General features: G+C 47.3%; 1 protein-coding gene across 3 annotated transcripts; it reads right to left on the bottom strand.

The window, feature by feature from the left end:
* Window positions 1-5678: 5678 nt before the first annotated feature.
* On the bottom strand, window positions 5679-23624 carry CEP41 (centrosomal protein 41). 3 transcript variants are annotated; one of them, XM_026688730.2, is made up of 11 exons: window positions 23357-23624; window positions 18789-18852; window positions 17644-17691; window positions 14162-14223; window positions 13460-13529; window positions 12107-12248; window positions 10221-10375; window positions 9363-9430; window positions 8816-8930; window positions 7698-7916; window positions 5679-5890 (listed from the first exon to the last, which is right to left on the bottom strand). In XM_026688730.2, the coding sequence occupies exons 1-11, from the start codon at window positions 23390-23392 to the stop codon at window positions 5739-5741; spliced, it is 1131 nt and encodes a 376-aa protein (XP_026544515.2). In that variant the 5' UTR covers window positions 23393-23624; the 3' UTR covers window positions 5679-5738. The 3 variants fall into 3 exon arrangements, with proteins under 3 accessions (XP_026544515.2, XP_087825069.1, XP_026544516.2); XM_087968943.1 differs by lacking the exon at window positions 23357-23624 and adding an exon at window positions 22299-22533; XM_026688731.2 differs by lacking the exons at window positions 17644-17691; window positions 18789-18852; window positions 23357-23624 and adding an exon at window positions 16015-16682.
* Between the last annotated feature and the right edge of the window lie 1386 nt (window positions 23625-25010).

The raw sequence follows: 25010 nt of genomic DNA, 5'->3' as shown, positions 1-25010 counted from the left end.
GGATCGGTTCTGTGGAGGTTTTCACACGGATCTGAGGGGTGTGTGGGTGGGTGTGTGGGTGTTTGTGTGCTGCCTACATCTTGCAGATGGGGCTTTGCTTGTTTTCTGGCATGCTATGGCCCAGTGCCAATCCACAGACTGGGGGGTTGTTGGGGACCCCCGTTCTAGCCCAACTCAAGCAGGAAACAGATAACAGATCATCAGAGTTGGAAGGGACCTTGTAGGTCATCTAGTCCAACCCCCCGCCCAAGCGGGAGACCCAACACCATTTCGGACACATGGCAGTCCAATCTCTCCTTCAAAGTCTCAAGTGATGGGGCTCCCACAACTTCCAAGGGCAAAACCCGACACCATTTCGGACAAACCGTTTCAGACAAACGGCTGTCCAATCTCTTCTTGAAAAACTTTGGGAGGCAAATTGTTCTACTGATCCGATTCTTCTCGTTGTCAAGAAATTCCTCCTTACTAATAAAGGAGAATATTTCTAGCTTGGGCTTGACATGAAGGGGTCCTGGGTGCTCTCTGAGCTGGCTTGTTTTCTCGCAGACGTTTCGTGACCCAACTAGGGAACACCATCAGTGCCACTAAGGAGTGGTTTGCTCTCAGTTTATATTCTATTAGAATATTATTATTAGATGATCTAATATATTAGATATATTAGAATATAAACTGACAGCAAACTGCACTCCCTACTGGCCCTGAGGATGTCGCCTAGTTTGGGTGAGGAAAGGTCTGAAAGAAAATAAGCTCAAAGAGCATCAGTGACCCCTCATCATTTCTCCTTCGCTCTAGGTTCTCACCTTGACAAGTTGTTTGAATTTTCTAGTGGTGTTTTGGGACTATTTGCTTGGCCCTTTGGGGCCACAGGATACTTGTCGGGGTGTGGGCACCTCCTAATGGACAGATGGGCTCCTTGACTTAAAATTGGTCGCTTAAAGAGACTATTCAGGGTTACGACAGATCCCCTTAAAGGTACTTACAACCTGGTTCTAAAGTTACGATGGCCTCCACACACCCCCACCACATGGCTGTCTGTTGGACGTTTGGCCACGGACTCCTTTTACGACCGTTTGCAGCATCCTAGTCCCCCCGACTCATTTGATGACATTTTTGCTGACAACTGACACTTGCTTTCCGTTTTCAGCACAAAAACTGCTCATAGCGAACAGTGAGCTCGTTTAACGACCGGGGTATTGGCTTAACAACTGTGGTGGTTGCCTTAGGAGAGCTGTATTCGCTTAACAACTGCTGCAAAAAAAGGTCGTAAAATTGGGTCAGTCACACCTGATTTGCTTCACGGCCGTCATGACTACTGACTGTAAAGTGAGGAGCTACCCACCTCCATTTTTATTTGGATGCTGAGTGTAAGGGTTGAATCTTGCCCCTTGAAAAGATATTCCGGCTTTAGAACAGTTTTTCAGCTGTTGGCACCGGAGGGGGCAACTTTTAGGACCTGTGGACTTCAACTCCCAGAATTCCTCAGCCAGTATGTCTGGCTGAAGAATTCTGGGAGTTGAAGTCCACAGGTCTTTTTAAGGGGGCCACAGGTGCTCTCACCCCTGTGTTCGCCTCTTGTCTGGGGAAACTGGATGAACCTGCTTAAAAAATAAAAGCACACCGTTCTGTCTTTATTAAGAGGCAAACCGTATAAAAGGCCAGCCAGACACAGCACAAAAATGGAAGCGCTAAGGAGCAGCAGCAGCAGCTGCCGCCTTCATTAGCCTAATGAGTAAAGCATACAAAATCCACTGAGCAGGTCAGGTTTTCCAACGACAAGGATTAAGAGAGGCTGTTTTGGGGTCAAGGAATCCGGGCGGTGGCATCCGTCCTTCTGCTACACCAGGTGTTCAGTCCTTTGTGCAGACGTCGGGCCCGAAAACACACCATCCTGCCCATTTTTCACACCCAAGAGCAGGCTTGGTCCTGCGAAAAGGCTCCGGATACGAGCCTAACGCTTGACGCTTCGAGAGAAAGGGTGAGTCTTTAGGGTTCAGTGTTGTCAAACCTCTGTAGAAGTTTCACCCTTACTCAGATAAAGCCACAACCGGCAAATCAAACCAGGCATTTTTCTATATTGATTTCAACCAGTCTCTTATTCCCCCACCCCTGCAAGAAATTGTGGGAAGAAAAAAAAATATCACTGGCCAAGGCTAAAGAGCCGTTTACCTTTGGTTACCAAGCAAGAGCCGTGTATTCAACGATTCCAATCAAATTTTCTCCGTTCCCCCAACAATCCTGAAATCTGGAGTTTTCTGGAGGAGTCATTTTTCCTTGCATTGCTAATCTATAGCTTGACTGCTGCTGCTTTCAGGACCTATTACACCCGCACTAACCATTTACATTAAATAACACACATTTAAAAAAAAAGAAAAAGAAACACAGGCCCACCAAAACTCTAATCTAAGAAGGAAATACATGCTTGATTCTAGTTCACCTGAACAATTTACAGAGGTGGATCGAGTACATTTAAAAACAAGGAGGAAGCAGAACAGAAACCAGCATCAAACCGCAAACCTGCTCGTAAGAAAGACATGATATTTACACAAACCTCGTCTCAAAACTGCCAAGAAATTGCTACTGGGTCAGGATGGAAGGACGGCGGGATCAGGAAGCTGGAGAAGAAGAATCATGAGGCTGGGTGGAGACATCCTTGGGGTCTCAACCTCACGACTTGTGGTGACTTGTCCTGCTGTGGCCAAAGGAGCCGGCCACAGCCTGGAAGCCCCGATTTGGGATGCCATTACAGCCAGCTGCTCATCAGTTGGTGAAGCCTTTGCTAATTCAAATAACCAAATGGACAAATGCGTAGCCAAAAAACCCAACAGGCAATCATTTATGGGTGCTGTCTCCAAGCAGAGCCTGGTTTACGATCAACCGAGAAGCAAACAGCTCTGTAGCCAAAAATTATAAAATCTCACAAACAAGAGATGTTGCAAATCAAGGAAATGCAGCACAAAATCAGAAATACCACAACCCCCCCGCCCAAACAAAACCCTGCAAATCTTCGGTCTTTTAAAAACACACGTGATTAAGTTAATATAAAAATAGTCATCTTGCGCAAATCTGTACAGAAGGAAAAACATAGGGACACCATCAGCGTTGGGAGGCGATGAGGGAAGATAAATAGGATGGGAAGGTGTCGAGCCTCAGTCCTTTTAAAATATTTTGGATGTTGTTCTCCAAGGATGGCAAACACTTCCCTTGTGGGAAATGAGGTGAGAGAGCTGGTAGAGTTCCTTTTTTTGAATTTGGGCTTTTTGTGCTGTCCATTTTGGGGGGGGTTTCCGGTGATTTGTCTCTGAATCTGCTTTAGAAGATCCTGGAGTAGTTTCTCAACCTTGGCAGCTTTAAGATGTGTGGATTTCAACTCCTAGGATTCCCCAGCCAGCTTTGCTGGGAGTTGAAGTCCACACATCTTAAAACCTGCCAAGGTTGGGGAAAAACAAACCCTGGAGAATCAGATCCAGGTACGAATACCAAACTGAAGGAGGAATTGTCAATTCCTGCTCATCACTTCTACCAAAAAAAAAAAAAGTTGGAACTCAGCAAGTTTGGCTTAGTGCAAGAAGGGCAGCCTCACAGCAATGGCCAAGATATCTTTCGGGCAGAGAGCACCTGGTGCAAGTGTGAGACAGAGATTTCCCAGGTATCCAATGGGGATATCTTTATTTCTGAAGCATCTTTTGGACTTTTGCACTGTGCAACTCTTAATCCAGGAAAAAGCTCTCAGGTGGGAAGTTAAGACCTCTAAGCCAGGGCTCTCCAAACTTGGTGACGTTTAAGAACTTGTGGACTTCAGCTCCCAGAGTTCCTCATGGTGGGCTGGGGAATTCTGGGAGTTGAAGTCCACAAGTCTTAAAAGGGGCCAGGGATGGAATGGAAGGGAGGTGGGCACGCCAGCTTCTAGGCTCGGGGTGAGAGAGGTGGACTGTGGAAAGAGTTCAGCTCAGCAGGCAGAGAGCCAAGGTAGTATCCAAATTACAGCATGATGGGATGCCTTTGGGTGGCCTCTGGAGCAGAGACAACTATAACACGATGGGGGCCTCTTAGGATCGAGATTCTGAGCCCCCAAAGCATCGCTCCAGCATCAGACAAATCCTGATAAATGTGGCCAGGATCCTTGGGAGGCAGAGAGGCTCGGATGTCGGCAGCTGTCGCTCCTTTGCAGAGGGGACCCTTTGTCCTGCTGCCCCACCAAGGCCAGGTGGCACCCCCGAAGGCTAATCCCAGGCCCAAAAATCACCTGGCTCTCTCTGGCTACTTCCTCATCCCGATTCAGCAGCCAACAAGGAGCTGAGAGGGAAAAGCAGGACGGGAAGGGATCGTGCAGTTCAGCTCCAAAGCACAGCTTCTTCCATCCTTTTTTTTAAGGGGTGGTGGTGGGGTGGAGGGAGAGGGGGCCATGCCCATTTCCCCTGCCCAGATCCCTTTGGTCTCCACCTGGCTGTGCTGCTCTGCGATGCGGCCCCTGAGGCTGCTTTCCGTTACGGGCGAAGAAAGAGCGGCAGAGGGATTGTTGTGCCGGCTCTTCCTTGCCCGCCCACCGGTTTGGCCCATCAGCCAGGCGCAGTCATGCCCGCCCTCTGCCATGCCCATCTCCCCTCCGCGGCTGCCCACAGCAGCCCTTCCAACTCTGGATGACACAGGGTGCAATTTCACAAGTTTTTTTTTTCCTGGGTGGCACAAGTGGGTGTTTTTCCCCCCCCCCCATTGGTTCCATTTTAAGGGGGCAGGGAATCACCCAGGAGGGGCGACGGATGGGAGGAATGGGCTATTCCATGAGCAGGGTGGCCCCCTTCCTTGAAAATCCCAGCAGGCCAAAGAGCATTTAAACCAGGGTGTCCAACCTTGGCAACTTTAAGACTTGTGGACTTCAACTCCCAGAGTTCCTCAGCCAGCTTTGCTGGCTGAGGAACTCTGGGAGTTGAAGTCCACAAGTCTTAAAATTGCCAAGGTTGGACACCCTGGTTTAAACGGTCAGGTGGCTCCTGGCACCATCCCTTATTTGTGGAGCTTTTTTACCGAACAAAGCTTTCAACCAATTTAACGCTCTTCCGTGAAACCTGACTGCCCCCGATTCCTCGCCACCGCCCCATCTTATTTCTTCCTTTTGTTAGGGGGCACACCGGGGTCAAAGCGGTCAAGATGGGGGAACAGGAGTTGCCTGTGAGGTGTGCCAGGCGTAAAAAGAGGGGTGGGCTTCCAATTGCACAGCTTCCAATTGCCTTAATAAATTAAACCAAATAGCTTTAGAGGCAAGGCAGGAAAGGGAGGGGTTCCCCCCCCCCCCACTTTTCCTAGTATATACAAGGATTATGGGGAAGCACCCTGGGGTGGGGGTGGGGTGGGGGGGAGATGTAAATAGCCCCCGAACCCCTTTTGCGGTGCCCTGAAATTCTCCCGCTGCTTGGACACAAAACTCTGGTCCCGTTGCATCTGCCGCTTCCTGGTGGCTAATTTCCCTCTAGCGCAGGCCCAGTTATTCTGTGGGTCTCTCCGGAAGCTCTTGGGTGGCCGGCAGAGTTAAATCGGACCTTTCCCTCTTCGGGTTTTTGGGGGGAGAGGAAAGACAGGACAACGACCCTTGGCGGGATCAGCTCCTCCAGGGCCCCCCCTCTCCCACTCCTCACCCCAAGGTGCAAACTACCTTCCTAAAAAGCAAAGAGGGGCCTGGCCTGTCGGGTTAAACGGCCCCGAGGAAATTGGGCTCTCTTTTATTCTCGCCAAAGGGTGCCGGGCTACCGCCAAGGCCGGCTCTGCAGGCTGCTACTGCTGAGGGAGCGGGTGGTCAGGGGCGCCGTGGCCGGGCTGGCGCTGGGCAGGTTCTGGCTGCTCTTCACGGCGACGGCGGCTTTGCAATCCCGGGCGGAAGATCCGCGGCTGAGGCGGCCTGGGGAGAAAGGACCGAGAGGAAAAGCGATCAGGGCACACGGGCTGGTCTAGCAGGAGAGCTATGTTAGCGGGTGGGGGGGCGTGAAAACCAGACTGATAACATTATATTTATAACATTAAAATAAGATTTATTATAATAAATAATAATATATCTTCCCCCTTTACAAGTAGTCCTCGACTTGGGACCAAAACGGAGTCCAACATTTCTGCTGCTAGGCGAGACAGGGGCTCAGTGGGGTTTGCCCCATTTTTAACGACCTGCCTGGCCACCGTTAAGTGGGATCGCCGCAGTTCTTCAGTTAGTAACCCATTTGTAAAGTGAACCTGGCTTCCCCGTTGACTTGGATTGTCAGAAGGTGGCCAAAGGGTATCCCGTGACCCCAGGACGCTGCGGCTGTCATAAATACGAGTCAGTTGGTGAGCGTCTAAATTTGGACCATGCGACCACGGAAATACTGCAACGGTCACAAGTGTGGAAAACGGTCATAAGTCGCTTTTTCCAGCGCCGCTGTAGTTTTGGATGGTCGTTAAGCGAACTATTGTAGCACCAGGCACAGGAGGATCCGCCAGTGAAGTTGGGAGAGGCCACCATTATGTCTTTTTTGACACATGAACCAGCCAGGGTAACAATCCATTCTGGAGACCCCGGCCTCTCTGCTTTGGTTGCCCAATTAAAAAGTCACATTAGGGACAATGGCCTGGGACCGTCGTACATGAAGGACAGCAGGGGAGCCTTCCCAAATCCAGCCCTACCTCCCATGTGCCAGCGCTCCATCAGCGTGGCCGTGGCAGGAGGTCCTCTGGGGCGACGCGAAGGGCCGTCCCAACGTTTGTGCCGGTTGTCTGAAGTTGTCGCAGCTACACCCCGGACCGGTCACCTAGCGACCTCTTGTAGCCAGGCCTGCTCACGAGGGTCTTGTGGAGGGCAGTGGGGGTGGGGGGTGCCCGTACCATTTGTTGGGAACCCCTGAGAGCAGCCGTGCTGTCTCCTCCTGGGTGGGTGCTTGTGGGTGCTCTGGATCACAATTTGTCCTTCTTCATTGTCCTTGGAGATGCTCGGTCATGCCTGTCCCCATTGACCCAAAGGTGCTTTTCTTTTTTTTCCCCAAAAGGCAACTGGAATCTCTTGTTTTTTTCTTCTTCTTTTCCCTTGAAGACGGGTCGCTTCTCATCCAAGAAGCTTCTTCAGTTCTAACCGAAGTTTTGCAGTTCTTCTTCAGTTAGAACCGAAGAAGCTTCTTGGATGGGAAGCAAAAAAAATTTCAGGGGAAATAAAAAACACCTGAGAAAATCCAGTTGCCTCTTGGAAAAGCACCTTTGGGACAATGTGTCCTTTTGACGCAGAGCCTGACGTGGCCGGATTCAGTGGTGGGATTCAAATTTTGTTTAACTATACTGGTTCTGTGGGCGTGGCTTGGTGGGCGTGGCAGGGGAAGGATACTGCAAAATCCCCATTCCCTCCCCAACCCACCTAACCTGCTTTCCAGCTCCGTTCTCCTGTGCAGGGCAACCAAAGAAGACCCAGCCGACCATCTGGGACTCAATGGGAGGCAGAGAAGAGATGGGGTTAACGGGGCCAGTCAGAGGTGGGATTGGCCGGTTCTCTGAACCACTCAACATTTCCGCTACCGGTTCTCCGGAATGGGTCAGAACCTGCTGAATACACCTCTGGCCTGTTTGGACCCTCTTAAGCCCAGCACAAATTCCCCCCCCAGAACCGCCCTGCAGGAAGGAGGGGGTGGGGTGGGGGTGGCTGTCTGTGGCTTTGCGGCTTTTGAAGACAAACGGGAGCGGGGAGGTCTTACTGGCAGGGTCGCTGGGGAACTGTTCTTCCTCCAGGTAGTAGTGTATCTTTTGCAGATCCTCTGCGGTGAACCTCCACTTATTCTCAGCGGCCTGGGGAAGTGGGGGCTGGGGAATGGCTTTCTTCCGGGTGATCCCAGGCTGACTGGCCACCAGGCAGGAGGCGGGGAAGGAGCCGGTCACCAGGCCTTCGGGGATCTTCTGAGCAATGACTCGGAGACCTGGGAGAGGATGACAGGATGGCAGGGAAGTCTCAAAAATATAGATAGGTAGGACTGCAGAGAAAAAAAAAATAGTGGCAACCAGCCTGCCTTCCATGGAGGACCTGTATATACTGCACCCTGAGTCCAAAAGAGGGCTGTGAAAGTATCTACAGACCCCTCAGATCCTGGACATAAACTGTTTCAACTCCTTCCCTCGAAATGACATTATACGGAGCATTTGTTGCACACCAGAACAACCAGACACTAGGACAGTTTTTTCCCCCCATGCCATCCCTCTACTAAACAACTAATTCCCACTATGCTTGTTTTATGCCCTGGGATGTCAAACCACCTAGTAAGGCTGCAATATTCCCTTCCCCTTGGTCTTGGGCTTTGGGTCCTGTGGGCCTTTTATTCGTATCCCAAAGACTGAGGTCTGAGTCTGATGTTGTTTTTGATATGTCTGTTTATCCTTGTGCTTTACCTGAGAGTTGCTGGGCAGTCCACGTCAACACATTTAGCCAAAAAACTCGTCAACGTTCTTTCTGTCGCTGCTGTTCGTCTTTCATTCTATCTTTCTTCTTCTTTCTTTCTTTCTATTCTCTTCTTCTTCTTTCTTTCTTTCTTTCTTTCTTTCATTCCATCCTTCCATTCCTTTTTCTTCTCTTTCTTTCTTTCTTTCTTCTTTCTCTTCTTTCTCCTCTCTCTCTCCTTTCTCTTCCATTCTAATTCTAATTTGTCCTGTCTTCCTTCCTTCTTTCCTGTTCTGTTCTTTTTTTTCTCTCGGTCAAACTTGAAGCTTAAGATGGCAACTTCCTTGCCTTACTCTGTTGCTCAGTGGTTCTCCTCAGCTGGGAAGGAGAAAGGTCTGGGGGAGGGGGGGGGAGGTTGCTTCTAATGCCTCCGAGCCTTCCTACCTCCAGAAAGCATGAACAGATTCTCGAAGCCCCTCTCACACATGGTGGTGGCTGCTTGGCTGGCCACCCTCTCGTCGTCGTCATAAAGGATGATAATCTTCCCATGAGCATTTTTCTAGGGGATGGAGGGGTTAAGGATCCAAAGTTCTGTGAGGGGAAGATTTTTGCTGACGTTTCATGACCCGACTAGATAGCATCATCAGTGCTAGAAAGGGCTTAGATATATACAAAGAAAGAGCAAACCCCACGTCTTCCTGACACCGATGATTTTAGGCTCAATTATAGTTGTGGAGTGGATGGCTACAGTTTACATGGTACATAATAAGTGGCATCTTGGATTCCAAAGCCAGACTCACAAAACCTGAGGAATAGCAGTGTCCTCTTTCAAAATCCCCGTTTGCTGCAAGGTCGGTTACCGCTGTAGCTTTCCCAAATTTCTAACGGTAAAGCAATGGCTCTTTGGCGGTTGCTACTTTTACACGTTAAGCTGGAATCCCTGCCAATAAGCCTGCTCCGTTGCCCCTTTCCACTTCATCATAAAGGATACGTATTCCAAAATGCTGTTGGTGTAGGGATTCATCGTTCGGGAAAGAGTAGCGATGGGATAGGAGTGAGCTGGAAGGCAAGAGAAATACGCTAGAAAAAAGGCGCAAAGGAACCTGGGTCAAATAACAGAGGATGGTTCCAAAGCAACACAGATCTTATATGGAGATGGAGGACAAGCTGAACTTGGCCCCTTTAAGAGTTGTGGACTTCAACTCCTAGAGTTCCTCAGCCAGCTAGGATTTTGAACACGGGGCTGTTCGGTTTGGACGGCAGCATCCGTTGCAGGGAGGGCTGCCCTTCTGTCCTCCCACAAAGTGGCCCCCCGCAGGGAAACGGTGAGCGCCTCCGCGGTTCCTACGCCTTTGGTTCTGACCCAGCCTTTGCAGGTAGTGAGGTGAGTAAAAGAAACCCCCTTTTGTAACAAGGCGATAACGGTCTTTTATTCACGTGGATGAACAAAAAACAAACACACGTAAATCGGTCCCAACAAATCTGGGCTTGGCCCAAAGAATCCAAATTGCTTGCCGTAGACTAGAAATGAACGGTTGTCTGCGACAACTAACCCCTCCCAAACCCCTCCTATTTATTTCCCAGGCAGGTCTGTGTCTGCTTTTTCCTGAGAGCCGGCTTATTGCTTTCCTTTGTTCTCTCCTCTCCTCTCTACGCATAGGCGCATCTGGGGTGGGCCCCACCTGTTCCACCCTCTCACTCAGCTCAGGCCCCGAAGACTGCTACTTCTTCACCTGGGGGAGGACGGAAGACCCTGGTTCAGCCTCTACTTCCTCGTCAAAGCCTTCCAAGGTCTGACTTTGCCGCTAGCTCCGCTGGCAGCCGACGTGCCACAACACCTTTGTCTCACCTCCCACAAGGTGGCACTGCTCGTAGGCGTCTCGCTCCCGCACGTCCAGCAGCAGGTAAGGGCAGTCGGGATAAGGCCCGTGGTTTGGAACCGTCCACTCCGTCTCCTTGGGGTTGCCTCTGCCCAGGTCCAGCTCGCCCACCCCACTGATGACGCTGGGAGAAAGAAGAAACGTTAGGAACCCCGGAAGAGGGTTCCCCTGGCTGGACCTAAACTGGCAGCCTGCAGCTGTCGTTCTCGGAGACAAAGTCTTTGGGGAGGTCAGCAGAGAGGGGGAAGATGCCCCCACCCCCACCCCCCCATCATAAGTGTTGGAGGGCTGAGAATTTGGGTCTGTAGAGATTCTCAGTCATCTCAGCCGTGGTTGTCCCAAAGGTGCCTTTTTCAGGAGGCAACTGGACTTTCTTGTTTTTTTTTTCTTTTCTTTGGAAGATGTTTCGCTTCTCATCCAAGAAGCTTCTTCCGCTCTGACAGGATGGTGGAGGGCAGAAGGACTGATCTTCCTTGCAGACAGCTGGTCATTTGCATCCTTTTAGAGAGTCGTTGAGGCCACTTGGAGGTTGGAGGAAGAACAGAGACAATCCTCCAAGTGCTTCAAAAGGCCCTCTAAAAGGATGCATATGACCAGCGGTCTGGCAAAGAAGATCGATCCTTCTGTCCTCCACCATCCTGTCAGAGCGGAAGAAGCTTCTCGGATGAGAAGCGAAATGTCTTCACAAGAAACAAAAAAAAAAAAACAAGAAAGTCCAGTTGCCTCCTGAAAAAGCACCTTTTTCTGAGAATTTGGGTGTTCTGCCTCCTTTTTTTAGGCTTGTTGCAAAAATAAGGATGATATAGATCGAAAACTAAGTTCAGGGAGAATGGCAGAAGGGAAGCTCAAACCCCCACAGGTTCAGACTAAGGTCACCTGTTATCAAATCTGATAGAAGAGACTCTTTGTAGCTCAGGCTTGAACTTGTGAGGTCCCAGTTGCTCTCTGAGCTTGGTGGCTTTCCTGCAGACGTTTCATGACCAACCTAGGTAAAATCCCCTGTGCTAGAAGGGTTTGCGGAGAGGACAAAACTCATTTGACCCCTGTGTCTTGCCCCTGGTGGAGTCTGACTGTGAGGAAGAGGAGGAACAGCCAACAGGGAGTGGGAGTGTGGCTCCGGAGGTGGTGGAGGAGGCTGGGGAAGGGCAGAGGCCGGCTGGGCAGTCAGGGGAGGACCCAGGCCCATCCCCTATCCATCCTAGAGCACGCAGGGAGGAGAGGATCAGGGAAAAGCGAGGTCTACTCAAGAGGAGATTACCATGATCCTCTTCGTGGCTTGCAGGTGGGAGCGATGGATATAAGTTTGCAACTGCGCAGTTAGAATTTGCAGGAGTCAATTTAGTGTCCACCTTGAAAGAGGCTTATCTTTGCAGGCGTTCTTCCCGTGGACTTTTCTCGGTTATTTTTTCCTGGAGTTAATGATTAGTTTATCTTGGCTTGCTTCGGAAATCTCATCAATGCGGTTTGTTTTGGTTTTCTGTTTGCCTCCTTATTTACTTTTGTGACTTTAAACTGGGCCTAATAAAACAGTGAAGTTAAGTTGAAGGCCTTACCGGACTTTAATGTATGTTTTGGGTTATTTTGAGAGACTACGGGTCATCACACACTGTCTTGCTTAACAGCAGAAATGTTGGGTTCAATTGTGGGGGTAAGTTGAGGACTACCTTGTACTGTCAATCTCTCCCTTCTAACTGGGTTGTGTCTAAGAATGCAGACACCATGGTTTAACCAGAGGTTCTTGGGGGGAGCTAAGGGAATCCCCATGCGGAAAGGAGAGGAGAGAGGGAAGGAAAATGGAGGGGAGAGGGAAAGAGAATAGAGGGGAGGGGAGAGGAGACCTCTGCATATCAGATACCTCTGCAAGGTGGAGCGATACGACTCTCCCGCTCCGGTGTTGTTGATGAACAGGATGGGACTGGCTGGTTTCTCCTCGGGGCTGCCTTTGCCGTTGGTCTCCGCTATCTCTAGATTGGTCTCTGCAGGAGCAGCGTCGCCTTCTGAAAAAGGGGCCCAGTGAAAGGCGCGTGAGGCTCACCTCGAGAGGCTGGAAGCAGCCCCAGGGTCCTTCTGCCAGGATGACTCTGTGATGGAGGGCTGGCAAGCAGGAGTCGGCGTCCCTCTCTTTCCCCACCCCTGTTCCCTTGCAACAGGAACCCCTTGATCCGAAGATATTATGAAGTCTTCGAGACTAAGGCCTTGAAATGCATCCACGTTTTTAACATATTTATTTGTATCCTGCCTTTATTGTTTTTTACAAAGCTCAAGAGGGTGAACAGAACCACCACAGCTTTCTCTTCCTATTTTCCTCACAACAACAATAACCCTGAGAGGTGGATTGGGCTAAGAAAGAGGGACTGGTTCAAAGTCATCTAGTCGGCTTTTAAACCTAAAATGGGACTAGAACTCGCAGCCTTCTGTTGATTGGCCCAAAATCACCCAGCCAGCTTTTGAGGCAGGATTAGAACTCATAGGTTCCTGCTGATCGGGCCAGAGTCACCTAGCCGGCTTTCATGCCTAAGGCGGGATTAGAACTCACTGTCTCCTGGTGACTGTCCCAAAGTCACCCAACTAGCATTTGTGCCTAAGGTGGGACTACAATTCACAACCTCCTGGTTTCTAGCCCAATGGCTTAATCATTAAACCAGCTGGCTGCCCCCATTCAGATACCATATCAATCGTTACTTAGGCCTCTGACAAGAGGCAGGGGAGAGGTTTTGCATCCAGAGACCTCCCCAGGTGTGAAATGTGAGAGTCTCATTTAAAAGTCCCCCCAAATTCCACAGAGGGACTCAGGTGTGTCTCTGGCCTCGGGATGTGTATACCTGTTGTTTGACATGCAACCCGGAATGGGGTAGAGGTGAAACACAGAACAGCACAAAAATAAATTAGCACAATATAGATGAAGTTTTTATACGAATAATTGTTAAATGTTTGTGTGCTTTATCTTGCTGTAAGCGGTCTGGAGTCACCTTGAACCACCATATGGGCAGCAAATAAATTTGATAGAGAGATGGGAAGATGGAAAGAAAGAGAAGAAAGGAAGGACGGAAGGGAAGGGAAGGAAGGAAGGAAAGAAAGAAAGGACAGTACATTTCTAGCCAACCCCCTTACATCATAGGATTTTTTTTAAAAAAGAACGTGAATTTAATTTGTAAGCCATCTTGTGATGAGATGGGCAGCAAAGACATTTAATAAATAAACAAATTACCATCTAGTTTTTGGCCTTCTTCAGGTGGCCCTTTCAAGGTTTCATCCGACAGAGTGGCCACCTGAATCACCTGCAGGAAGAAGAAAGGGCAGAATCAGCTCAGTTACACCGGGGTGTCAAACTGGTGGCCCACGGGCCAGATGTGACATGCGCAAGCCACGCCCACCCCAGCTCCACGGAGAGAAAAAAACGTTGCGAAACGCCATGCGATGGCAACATGCCGCGCGTTTGGCACCCATGGCCTAGTACAATGTTTCTCAGTCTTGACAACTTTACGACGTGAGGACCTCAAGTCCCAGAATTCCCCAGCTAGCGCTGTTAAGAGTGTTGGTCTCTTCAGCAATAACACTCAGACGTAAGGAACTTTCCGTTGCTTTTGCCAAGTGTTTCTCACCTGAGGCCACTTTTAAGGTGTGAGGACTTCAACTCCCAGAATTCTGGATTGGGGTGGGGGACGGACGGACGGGGATGCTAGCTGGGAAATTCTGGGAGTGGAAGTCCACACAGTGTAAGGCTGCCAGGGTTGAGAAGTTGCAGGACCGCAGGCCTGAGACCATGAAGTGGGGGAGGGCCTTTCTAAAGGCAGAAAATGCCCACTCCCCACCCAGTTTCTGTACAGACCCCACTCAGCCCCACTGAGGTGGCCAGAGCTGTAAGGGAGGGGAGCATATTTCATATTCATGGACAAAAACGGGAACATACCAGTTGGGCAAAAGTAGACACTTTTAGTCTCTTGAAGAGCTCGTCTTTCTTGTATCTGTAATCTGCAAAACACAAAACACGGTTAACAAACTCAGTGGAGGACCTTGCTTTTCATTTAGAAAAAAACAAACTGGTTTTTCCAAACAGTTCACACGTGTGTTTCAGGCACAAGTCACCCACAACAGGAGCTGAGTTCAAAACACTCAAAAGTTTATTACAAGCTACCTGTACACAAGCATCTGATTTACTGACGGCCAAGACAAATTGGTGCTTGAAAAGGGTCAAGGGAAATTCATGAGGGGCTGGACTTGGGTCTTCTGTGGGAACACAGTGACTCCAAACTGAGAATGCATTTGACCCCGTCCTTGGGCTCGGCCTGCTCATCTCCTCCAAACCTGGCAACTTTAAGACTCGTGGACTTCAACTCCCAGAATTCCCCAGCCAGCCATGCATGGCTGGCTGGGGAATTCTGGGAATTGAAGTCCACGAGTCTTAATGTTTGGAGTCCCCTGTTTTATATTGTGAGCTGCCCAGAGTTGTTTCAACGGGGTGGCCATGTAAATCTTTCCAAAAAAATAAGCAAATAAATCCAGTTCACATACTTTTTTCTCCAGTTTTGGTTTCTGAACTATGTAGAATTAACGGAAGCAAAACTTCAGCCCAATTTGAGATCTGCCATGACAAATTCCTTATGTCTCTAATCTTGACTCAGCAGTTTGAGAAAGCCCAGACCACGGCTGTCATTTGAAAGTGCAGCTGTATCTTCAGTAGGAGAGCATCTAGTTTTCTTTGTGCTTTGACAAAGCAGTTTATTTTATTTTGAATCTACCCTGCCTTTATTATTTTTATAAACAAGTCAAGGTGGCAAACATATTACCACCTTCTTTCCTCCTGCTATTTTCACCACGACAACCCTGTGAGAATGGGACCAACGTCACCCAGCTGGGCTTCAGGGCTAAGGCAGGACTAGAACTCCCTGTCTCCTGGCGATTGGTTCAAAGACACCCAGCCAGTTCTCATTTCTAAGATCACCACTAGACCAAACTGGTCCTTGGATTTCATCCATTTAAAGCAAGCTTGAAAGCAGGGGTGTCCAACCTTGGCAACTTTCAGTCCCGTGGACTTCAATTCCCATGCATGGCTATAATTGGGGAATTCTGGAAGTCCACAGTTCTTAAAGCTGTCAATGTTGGACATGCCTGCTTTCAATCTCTTTTAAGGGGTTTCTTCCCACTGCACAATTTAGCATGTGCCAAGCCCTTCCCAGGCTGATAAGCAGAGGTTTGATGAATAGGAATGATAAGAGTTCCAGATAATATGAGCAAAGAAAAGAAGAATAATTGCTTGACTTATTATTTTCACCGTCTACAGAAATGGATTTTGGCACTATTAAAAAAAAAATCTTTCATCACCTGACACTAGACTAGCCTGAAAATAAAGATGATTTCCCATCATGTTCAGACCAAGATTATTTATCTATTTGTCTATCTGTCTGTCTAGTGTATGGCATCTACAAGAGGTCTGCAAATCACTGATTTACAAATTTACTTTTAATTAAAGTATAAGCAAGTGTGTGTGTGTGTATAAATAAAAAGTTACATTGGAAAATTAGACCAAGATATTTTACTGCTAAAAATCCCATAAAAAAGCAAGCAACCACAACTACATTCAACAAGAGCTTCCTGACTAACAACATATAAATTTTGCACCTTTGGCCTGTTGGCTCCAATATCCTAGCCACGATTATAAACGTCTCCCAAATCTGAGACTTTCCTGAGACACCCGCTACAACATCCATCACCCCAAACAGCCCCCAAAATCACAGTTCCTCCCAAGTCCCCAGCGCAGTCTACCTGGAGCTGAGTCAGAAGATCCGTTTGAGTTTTCAGACATTTTAAATCCAAGATGCAACACCGGTTTAAAAAAAAAATTTCTTTCAGACCGGCGGGGATGCCGGTTTTGCAAAGAGAAATAATCTTGACTTGTTCTTCCTTGGTTCTATATGTCAGAGAGGCAAGTGAGGACGGCACTTGCGAGCGCCTCGGTTTTGATTTTCCAGCCTTTTGTACAACTTGAGTCGAGTTACAGAAGAAAGACAGAAGCAAACCTGTGCGAGCTTTTCAAATGGCCTCTTATGGTCTCCTATATCCCTGAGAAAGCTCAGTTACCTAAAGCCACGCACAAGGTGCTTATTCACTCAAAGAGCACACTTTGCTACCTAAGCAGAGTTTAAGCACAATGCAAGGCTGACAGAAAAGGACTGCGGAGTACAGAGTTCAAAGCGCAAACAAAAAACAAACAAAAAAAAAAAAGAGGGCAGAAACACAGCAAGGATTGTGACAGTGTCACAACAAAGCACGGCTAGTGTTTCAGCACTCAAAAGCCCTCCGTTAAAAGGAGGATGTTATGAAACCAACTCTTTCAGCCGAACGAAGCAGTCAGGATGAAGAGCGGAGGAAGAACACTTAAAAAGAAAAATACACCTAAAACGAGGAGACCTGAAGTTCTGCCAATGTGACACAATAGTTGTAAAACCAAAGCAGGCAATTTAGAAACCTCTTACAGGGTTTTCAGATTCCATCAGGATCAGCCAACATTGCCGGCGGCAAAAGACCGTAGGAGCAGTGCTCGAAAAGGCAGAGATAGAAAGTACCCAGCGCCCATCCCTGGTTCATTAAGTTGGTTCCCATGTGCAAAAAACAGACACACCCAAATTCACGATGCAGGAAATGTTAGCACTGTGGAGGAGAGGGGTGGAGGGAAATGTTCTGCTTCTAATTAAGGAAGGTGTAGCCAGATTATGATACCGAAACACAGGAGTTAAATTATTCTGGGAAGATGATGGAACTTGTGTCGAGATGGGTCTTCTGGGCTCTTGTGGAAGCTGAGGAGAAAAGTAAATAAGTGAGGATGGAGCAGGGGGAGGAGGAGAGACCCAGACTGGTGTGGCGGTGAAGGCGCTGACCTAGAAACCAGGAGAGTGAGAGTTCTAGTACTAACTTATACGTGTAAGCCGCTGGATGACTGTGGGCCAATCACGAGGAGACGGGGAGTTCTAGTCTCACCTTAAGCGCAAAAGCTGGCTGTGTGACTTGGGTCAATCCCTCAATTGCAGTCCAACTCAGTCCACAAAGTTGCCATGGGGAAAATTGGAGGATGAAAGAGTGTTAGATATGTTCACCTCCTTCAGTTACTTATAAAGGAATTAAGGTTGGATAAAATTCTAACCAATGAATAAAAATAAAAACAGCATCTTTTTGCGAATGTTCTACCAGTGCTTCTCAAACCTCCAAGCAACTTCTAAATGTGTGGACTGAAACACCCCAAATTCTCATCAGTGGCCATGCTGGCTGGGACATTCTGGAGTTGAAGTTCTCACATCTTAAAGTTGCCAAGTCTGAGAAAGGCTGGACTAGTCTACAACCCTGTGTGAGCTCTGATGATCGATGTTTGAGTGCATGATTGCAATAGGTAGTACTCACTTCTCTTGATCTCTTCTAGTTTTTCAGTGTACTTGGTCATACTGCTACCTGCGGAAGAAAAGACACTCAGTAAGGTACTTAGGAAAGCGATGACAATCTTTACCAAGAACTCAACTCAGCCATCTCTTTATTCCAAGTTAATTATTTATATATAATTAACAGGATTAGCAGGACTGGAAAATCAGAAATATCCTCAGAATTGCTGAGTCTGGCTTTGGGTGGTTAGAAATATTTATTTCTTGCATATCCTGCTCCAAAGTTCTCTGAAGAGAAGAATTTTTCCCCTGCCTATGTTTGTCCTCTCAGTAACAGATTATGTTAATAAGGATGAGAAAAGAAAGCCGGCTTCAGGGTTCAGCTTGTAAGTAGGTTATTTATTTTGCCAGGCACACGCAGGAACCAACCAATAATATTTATTCAGTCAATGACCAGCAAAATTTTTGTTACCTAGTTGGGTAATGAAATGTCTGCAAGAAAACAACCAAGCTCAGAGAGCACCAAGGACCCCATAGTTGTCAATGTTGTTATTTTCCTCCTTCCCCTCCAGCACTGATGTTTCCTAATTGGGTAATTAAATGTAGGAAAACAACCACCAAGTTCAGAGAGCACCAAGGACTTCACAGTCTTCTTCCTCCTCCTCCATTTTGCACACACCACTCCCTTCTAGAACTGATGATGTTCCCTAGTTGGGTAATGACATGTCTCCAGTAAAGGAGAATATGAGGGGTCCTTGGTGCTCTATAAGCTTGGCTATTTTCTTACAGATGTTTCATTGCCCAAATGAAGTAACATCATCTGGGCAAGCCATTAAGAATATAAACTGAGAGCAAATCCCATTCCTTACTAGAACTGATGATGTTACCTAGCTGGGTTAAGAAATGCCTGCAGGAAAAAGTCCAAGCTCAGAGAGCACCAATGACCCCACAGTTTAGTAAACTCTCAAGGGCAACCCATTCCTGTCGGCCATTGTGCCCTCATGGCCTGATCTCATGGTGCACACAGGCTCTGGATGAAGTCACAGCTTCTCACATGAAGTCCAGTGCTTGGATGTAGCAAATGAAAAACTCTTAAAGCACTTTGCTTTCTCTTCAAACCTCCCCTCTAGCCCCCCCCCCCCTCCCAAAAAGGAGCAGATTTTAACTTACCGGTGTCAAGGCGAGTTTTTACATGCTGGTATTTAGGATTCTGTGGGATCCTTTTGGTCAAGAACTGCTTACCAGGAGCGGGAGAAAGTGAAAAGAAAAGGATGAGAAAATTACCCAGGAAGAAGGGAAAAACAGTACGACTGCGATATGCACACAACTTTTGAAAACAAGGACCACAGAATTACCATGCTAAAAGATGCACGATGCTGAAACGTCAAAGTTGATACAGGTAGTCCTTGACTTGCAACCATTTGCTATTTGAAGTTACAACGGTGTTGAAAAAAGTGACTTATGACCACGTTCCACGTTTACGAACACTGCAAGTGACATAATCAAAATGTGGGTGCTTGGCCACTAACTCATATTTATTTATGATGGTTGCATAAATAAATCCATGCGATCACCTTTTTCAATTTTCTAACAAGCAAAGTTTCACCATACAACTGTGCAGTGTTTCACTTAACAACTATAGAAAGAAAGGTCGAAAAATGGGCAAAACTCACTTAACAACTCTCTTGCTTAGCAACAGAAATTTTGGGCTCGATTGTGGTTATACGTCTTGGACTACCTGTACTATATATACACCTCAGTTGTATGCTAAGATTTTTCTCTTAGCGGGTGGGAGCAGTATCTGCTCTTCCTCCCCAATTTCTATAATTCCAGCATGTCAAGAGAGAGAAAGAGAGAAAAGAAAGCTCATTATGTGTTCACACATTACACTAAGCCATAATCCAGTCTATTTGGTTTCTCATTTGCCAGGGTTTTTTTTCCTTTTCGATTGGCAACTTATTTAATTTCTTTTTTCAGTAAATGAACATGATATTTCCATGACCCTGTCATTTCCTCCCAAATGTGCATTTTATTCACAGGAGAATCCAAATGTATAATGCTCCCTTCACAGCGCTCAAGTATCATCTAAAGGTCCCCCAGCCAGATTCACTTAACTGTGTGATTCACTTAATAATGACAGTGGATTACTTAACTGCAGCAAAAAAAAAAAAGTTAATAAAATTGGATATGACTCACTTAATATTCACCTCTCAGCAATGGAAATTCTGCTTTCCAATTGTGGCAGTTAAGGTGAGGACTACCTGCATTTAATTGCTGTAGGCTTCCTGTGTCAATGAACACTCAATCATCCAGGCCAAAAGTATATAAAAAGGTTAAATCATGGCAACTGGACCAAAGCTTGTTAATCTGAGACATTTTGTTACTCACTGACATAATTTCATCAGTCAAAATAAAAAATTAGTTAGGCAGAGAGTCTCTGACTTCGGTCCAGTTGCCATGATTTAAACTTCTTTAGATGCTTTGCACTTAAGTGTTGAATAAAACCCTGTTACAATTTGCTTAACAATCCTGATTTCACAATATTTGCTCAACAAATGAAGTTTAGGGGTTAGACTACATTGCTAAACTTGGGTAGTGCTAATCCTTTGTTTTTGGTGGCTTATATGTTGTATAAACCTTCCTATTTGGTTAAATTTTGGCTGGTTAATTGAGTTAATCTCGTATGTTTCTTGATTCCAATCAGCATGCATAAAAGGCATTCCCAGAAAGAGGAAAACTGTAATTTCAGGGCCTCTCACAGGGAGGTACCTGGCCTCATTCCACCTACACTATCTTGGTACGACACTGCCAAATATATTACTGCAGCTGTGGGAACTAAATTTCAACATATCTCAAGCAAACCAGGTTAGTCTACTTTCCGCTTAAGTTCCATTTCAGTTAAAGAAAAGGAAGACACTGAATATTTTGAGGTATGGGATCTGTTCTATCATTGGTTAAATAAGAGAAACAGGAGTTAAAAAACTCGAAGATTACAAGAGAAAGATCTCACTATTAGAGTTCCTTATTGTAACTTATTGTGATTAATTTTGATTAGTTTTACTAATTATGTATCAATGTTATGACGCAAAAGCACTGTTACCATAAAATTACCATTAGAGAAGACTATTATTGATTATGATGAATATTACTCCAAGAAATGTAACCACCAATATACAGGCACCACATTGTATATATGGATTTTGAAACATTGCTCTTTCTTTTTATTTATAATAATAAATAAATATTTAAAAAAATTAAGAGGCTACATCGGAGAAAAAAGCTATGACTTTCACACTATTATTAAAGTTGCTAATCCATCTAAAAAAAAGAAGTTCAATTTCAGGAAGGTCTACCACCCTCCAATTTCTGGAGAACAGAATTCAATAATGAATTCAGATGAATTAAATAATTAATAAAAGGAGTCGTAAAGATGCTTTTTTTTTTCAAGAGGCAACTGGACTTTCTGGTTTTTCTTTGAAGACATTTCGCTTCTCATCCAAGAAGCTTCTTCAGCTCTGATTGGATGGTGGGGGGAAGGATTTATATTCCTTTTGAGACAGCCAGTTATTTCCATCCTTTTTAGAGAGTCATTGAAGCTACTTGGAGGTTTATCTGTGTCCTCAGGGCCACCTGAGTAGTGCAAATGGTTCCTGTAGTCTGCCATTTTTCTGGAAATCCGTTCATATTTCCACACCACTTGAAGGGTGTTCAGCCCAAAGTCCAAGGCTAAAATCTATGGAGATTCTCAGTCCTCCAGGTCTTGGTTGTCCCAAAGGTGCTTTTTTCAAGAGGCAACTGGACTTTATTTTTTCTTTGAAGACGTTTTGCTTCTCATCCAAGAAGCTTCTTCAGCTCTGACTGGATAGTGGAGAATGGAAGGATTTATACTCCTTGTAGACAGCTGGTCATTTGCATCCTTTTAGAAAGCCCTTGAGGCCACTTGGAGGTGTATCTCTACCCTCCCTCTAACCTCCAAGTGGCCTCAACGATTCTCTAAAAGGATACAAATGACCAGATGACTCAAAGCCAGGCTCTCCAGCCCAAATAGCTGAGCTGCAGGATCTAAGGAGCTTCTACTCTTCAGGGAGACTATTTGTAGCTCAGGGTTGACATGGTGCTCTCTGAGTTTGCTTGTTTTCTTGAAGACGTTTCATTACCCAACTAGGCAACATCATCAATGCTAGAAGGGGAGAAGGAAGAGGAGGAGCAGGACTGGGGGGAGGGCGCTCCTTGGTGCTCTCTGAGCTTGCTTGTTTTCTTGAAGACGTTTCATTACCCAACTAGGTAACATCATCAGTGCTAGTAAGGAGTGTAGTTAGTTTATATTCTGCTGACTTGCCCTTTCAATGTTGGTGGGATGATCTTAGAGGTTCCTTGGTTGGGCTGTTTACTGTTGGCTCTTTGTCAGTTTCTTGATTGTGGTGTTTACTTGATTGTTGGTCTGATGTTAACCTTGGAATTAATGTCCCAAAGGTGTTTTTTTTTCCCCCAAGAGGCAACTGGACTTTCTGATTTTTTTTTTCTTTGAAAACGTTTCGCTTCTCAGCTTCTTCAGCTTCTGACAACCAAAGTCCATGGAAAAAGCCAGATTCACTTAACGACCAGGTTCCTAACTTATCAACTGCAGCCATTCACTTAGCCACTGTGACAAGAGGGGTCGTAAAATGCGGCAATACTCACTTAATATTTTACTTAACAACGGCAACCCGGATGTTCTGCTTCGGATACCGCGAAGCCCTCTCCCACTTACGACCAACCTTCTTGGGTTGGAAGTTACGTCGGCACTTTAAAAACCGACTGACGAGCGGTCCTCGCACCCTGTGGTGGTCACGTGATCAAAATTCAGGCGCTTGCCGACTGATTCGTGTTTATGACCGTTGCAGCGTCTCGAGGTCACGGGTTCCCCTTTGGCGACCTTTCCGACAAGCCAGTGAGGTCATTAAGTGAATCTCTCTCACACACACCCCCATTGACTTTGCTTGCCTGAAAGCCCCCTGAGGTCACAAATAGAGACACCCCCCCCCGGACCTCAGGACACTATAACCTTCCTAAATCCACGTGGCCCTGAATTCAATCCCATGGACGTGAGGGTGCAGCAACGGTCATAAGTGCGAGAACCAAGGCTCCTACGTCACAGTGCCGATGTAAGTCTGAACACCAGGACTCCTTGTATTTCCCCCCATCCACCCAAATCCAGGAGAGATTTGGAGCTGGTCCCCCTCAACCCGTCCTACCTCGCAGGGTTGTTGTAATGGCAAAGAGATCCAGGGGCGCCACTTATGGGTCTGAAGCCCCTAGAACGGGCTAAATAGAGCCGTATTTATATATATATATATAAAAGACCAGGTTGCCCCCCCCAAACACCCAATAATGGTTGCTTTAAATCCCGATTTTTGCTTTAAATTCCGATTTTCTGGCTATTGTCGCGCCGCCCCCCCATTCAGAAGTACTAGAAACGCATAAATAGAAGAAAACAGGCCCCATGCTTGATTGACAGGCCCCCTCAACGATTCCCTCAGGATATTGGGGACCCCCTTCACTGCGACCAGGCCTGAAGGAGGGGGCTTCTCTAGGGCCGAGGCCGGGTCCCGAGGCCTCTTCAGGGCCCTCACGGTTTGGGGGGGGGGGACCCCTCCTCAGATCTCCCCCCCTTAAATCCGGGGTCGCGTGCCTCCTTTCCCGCCTTCTGGGAAGCCCCCCTCACGACACCCCCCCACACGGCGCCCACCCCCTCTTACCTCAGGGACGCCGCCGATGCGCCTCCTCGCCGACATCCTGCCCAACTGTCAGCCTCGCGCACGTCCCGCCCCTCCGCCGGCCCGCGCGCCCCGCGCCAAGGCCAATCCGCGCCGGCTTTCAGACCATCCCACCTCTCCGATTGGCCGGTCCCCGTGCCCATTCGCGCTCTCTCCCCACCCCTCCCTCCGAGCGCTGTTGCCAAGTCCGTCGCCGCCCCCCACGCCCGCGGATTTTAAAAGTCCCGGTTCGGCTTTCCCTTTTGCGCGTGCGCGTTGAGGGCCACGGGGGGGGACTCAGGCGAGCGTCGGCCGTTTCCCGGGTGACGAGGGACGCCTCCGCGCGCCTCTGGGTTTGTTTTTTTCTTTTGGTTCCTTTCCGAGGGATACTGAGGCGGGATTGTGACGTAACAGGGGCTCTGGGACGCCTCACCGCGGTGTCCTTCCGCTGAGGGGGGTCTTGCACGGGAGGGGAGGGGCTCGGAGGAGAAGAAGTAGTGCCTTTGTTCCAACGCGGGTTCTGATGCGTGTTTTCCTCCTTTCTGCGCTCACACGTGTTCCGTGGGGTGCAGCTCACCTGCGTGGGTGCATTCAAAACCCAGAGGACCTTGATGTTTTCCCATGGATACCCTCCATTTATATTGGCTGCTCATTCTGGGATCTGGAATCCCAAACCATCTAATGTGTGTTTTGTGTGTCTGTGTGGTTGTGTGAATGCAACCAAGTTTGTTTGTTTTTTCCCCCCGGACTCACCATCCCCATCCAGGGTGTGGGACTCGAATTCTCCCATTTTCAACCCAAAATATGAACATTAAATTCCAAGTCATTTCTGGGTTTTCATTTATAAATCACAAACCTTGCATTTCAGACGAAATTAAGAGCAAGGGTGTTTCTATGGGCTCTGTTTTCTCTCTGTCTGAAGGGATCCCAACAATTTTAAATGGCAATTCGAGGTTTTTGAAGAAATTAAGCTCTAGGGGTCACAAGTCACTATTTTCAGTGCGGTTGTGACTTTGAACAGTTGCTAAATGATTGCTTGTAATTCAAGGATTACCTATATGCTGGATTTGCATTCAAAGACCTCATAAACTTGTCCCTGAAACCTTGATTTATGCGGTTTAGTAGACTTCAAGCTATTGGAAGGAGGTAAGAAATGCTACAGGCAGGCATAATGTCACTATCCAGAATGCCTGGAGGAATCTGGTAAGGATAAATTTATCAATTGATAAATTGATGACCCGACAGGACGCAAAGTGAGTTGTGCATGTGTATATGTGTGTGTTTAATTTTAAGAGCAATTTAACGAGGGGCAACTGTTTAATATTACAATTTATTGAGATGGGGGAAGGAAAGGAGGGAGGGAGGAAAGGGGAGAGAAAGGAAGAAAGAAGAGAAAGAAATGAGAAATGGAAGAAGGGAGGGAGGGAAGAGAAGGAGGAGGAAAGGGAGGGAGAGGAAGGCGAAAGAAGGAAGGAGGGGATGGAGAAAGAAAAAAACAAGAAAGGAAAGATGGAGGGAGGAAAGAAAAAGAAAGAGGGAGAAAAAGGAAGGAGTGAAGGAAAGAAAGGAGAGAAAAGGGAAGAAAAGGAAGGAAGGAAAGCAGGGAGGGAAGAGAAGGAGAAAGAAGGAAGGGAGGGGAGAGAAAGAAACAAGGAAG

Source organism: Notechis scutatus, chromosome 6 (genome assembly GCF_049901735.1).
Source record: "Notechis scutatus isolate UNSWTSFEM ecotype Mainland chromosome 6, rNotScu1.2, whole genome shotgun sequence".
In the NCBI taxonomy this organism is placed as follows: domain Eukaryota; kingdom Metazoa; phylum Chordata; class Lepidosauria; order Squamata; family Elapidae; genus Notechis; species Notechis scutatus.
The sequence above is the reverse complement of the archived record's forward strand: the minus strand, read 5'-3'. Positions and strand labels throughout refer to the sequence as shown.

Bases quoted from the DNA above. Each gene is read 5' to 3' on its own strand.
- CEP41 (XM_026688730.2), bottom strand. From the start codon at position 23,392: ATGTCGGCGAGGAGGCGCATCGGCGGCGTCCCTGAG. The intron at 17,692-18,788 runs GTAAGTTAAAAT...TTTCTTCCGCAG, and splicing joins AAAAACTCGCCTTGACACCG to GTAGCAGTATGACCAAGTAC. The intron at 8,931-9,362 runs GTATCCTTTATG...TCCATCCCCTAG, and splicing joins CCAACAGCATTTTGGAATAC to AAAAATGCTCATGGGAAGAT.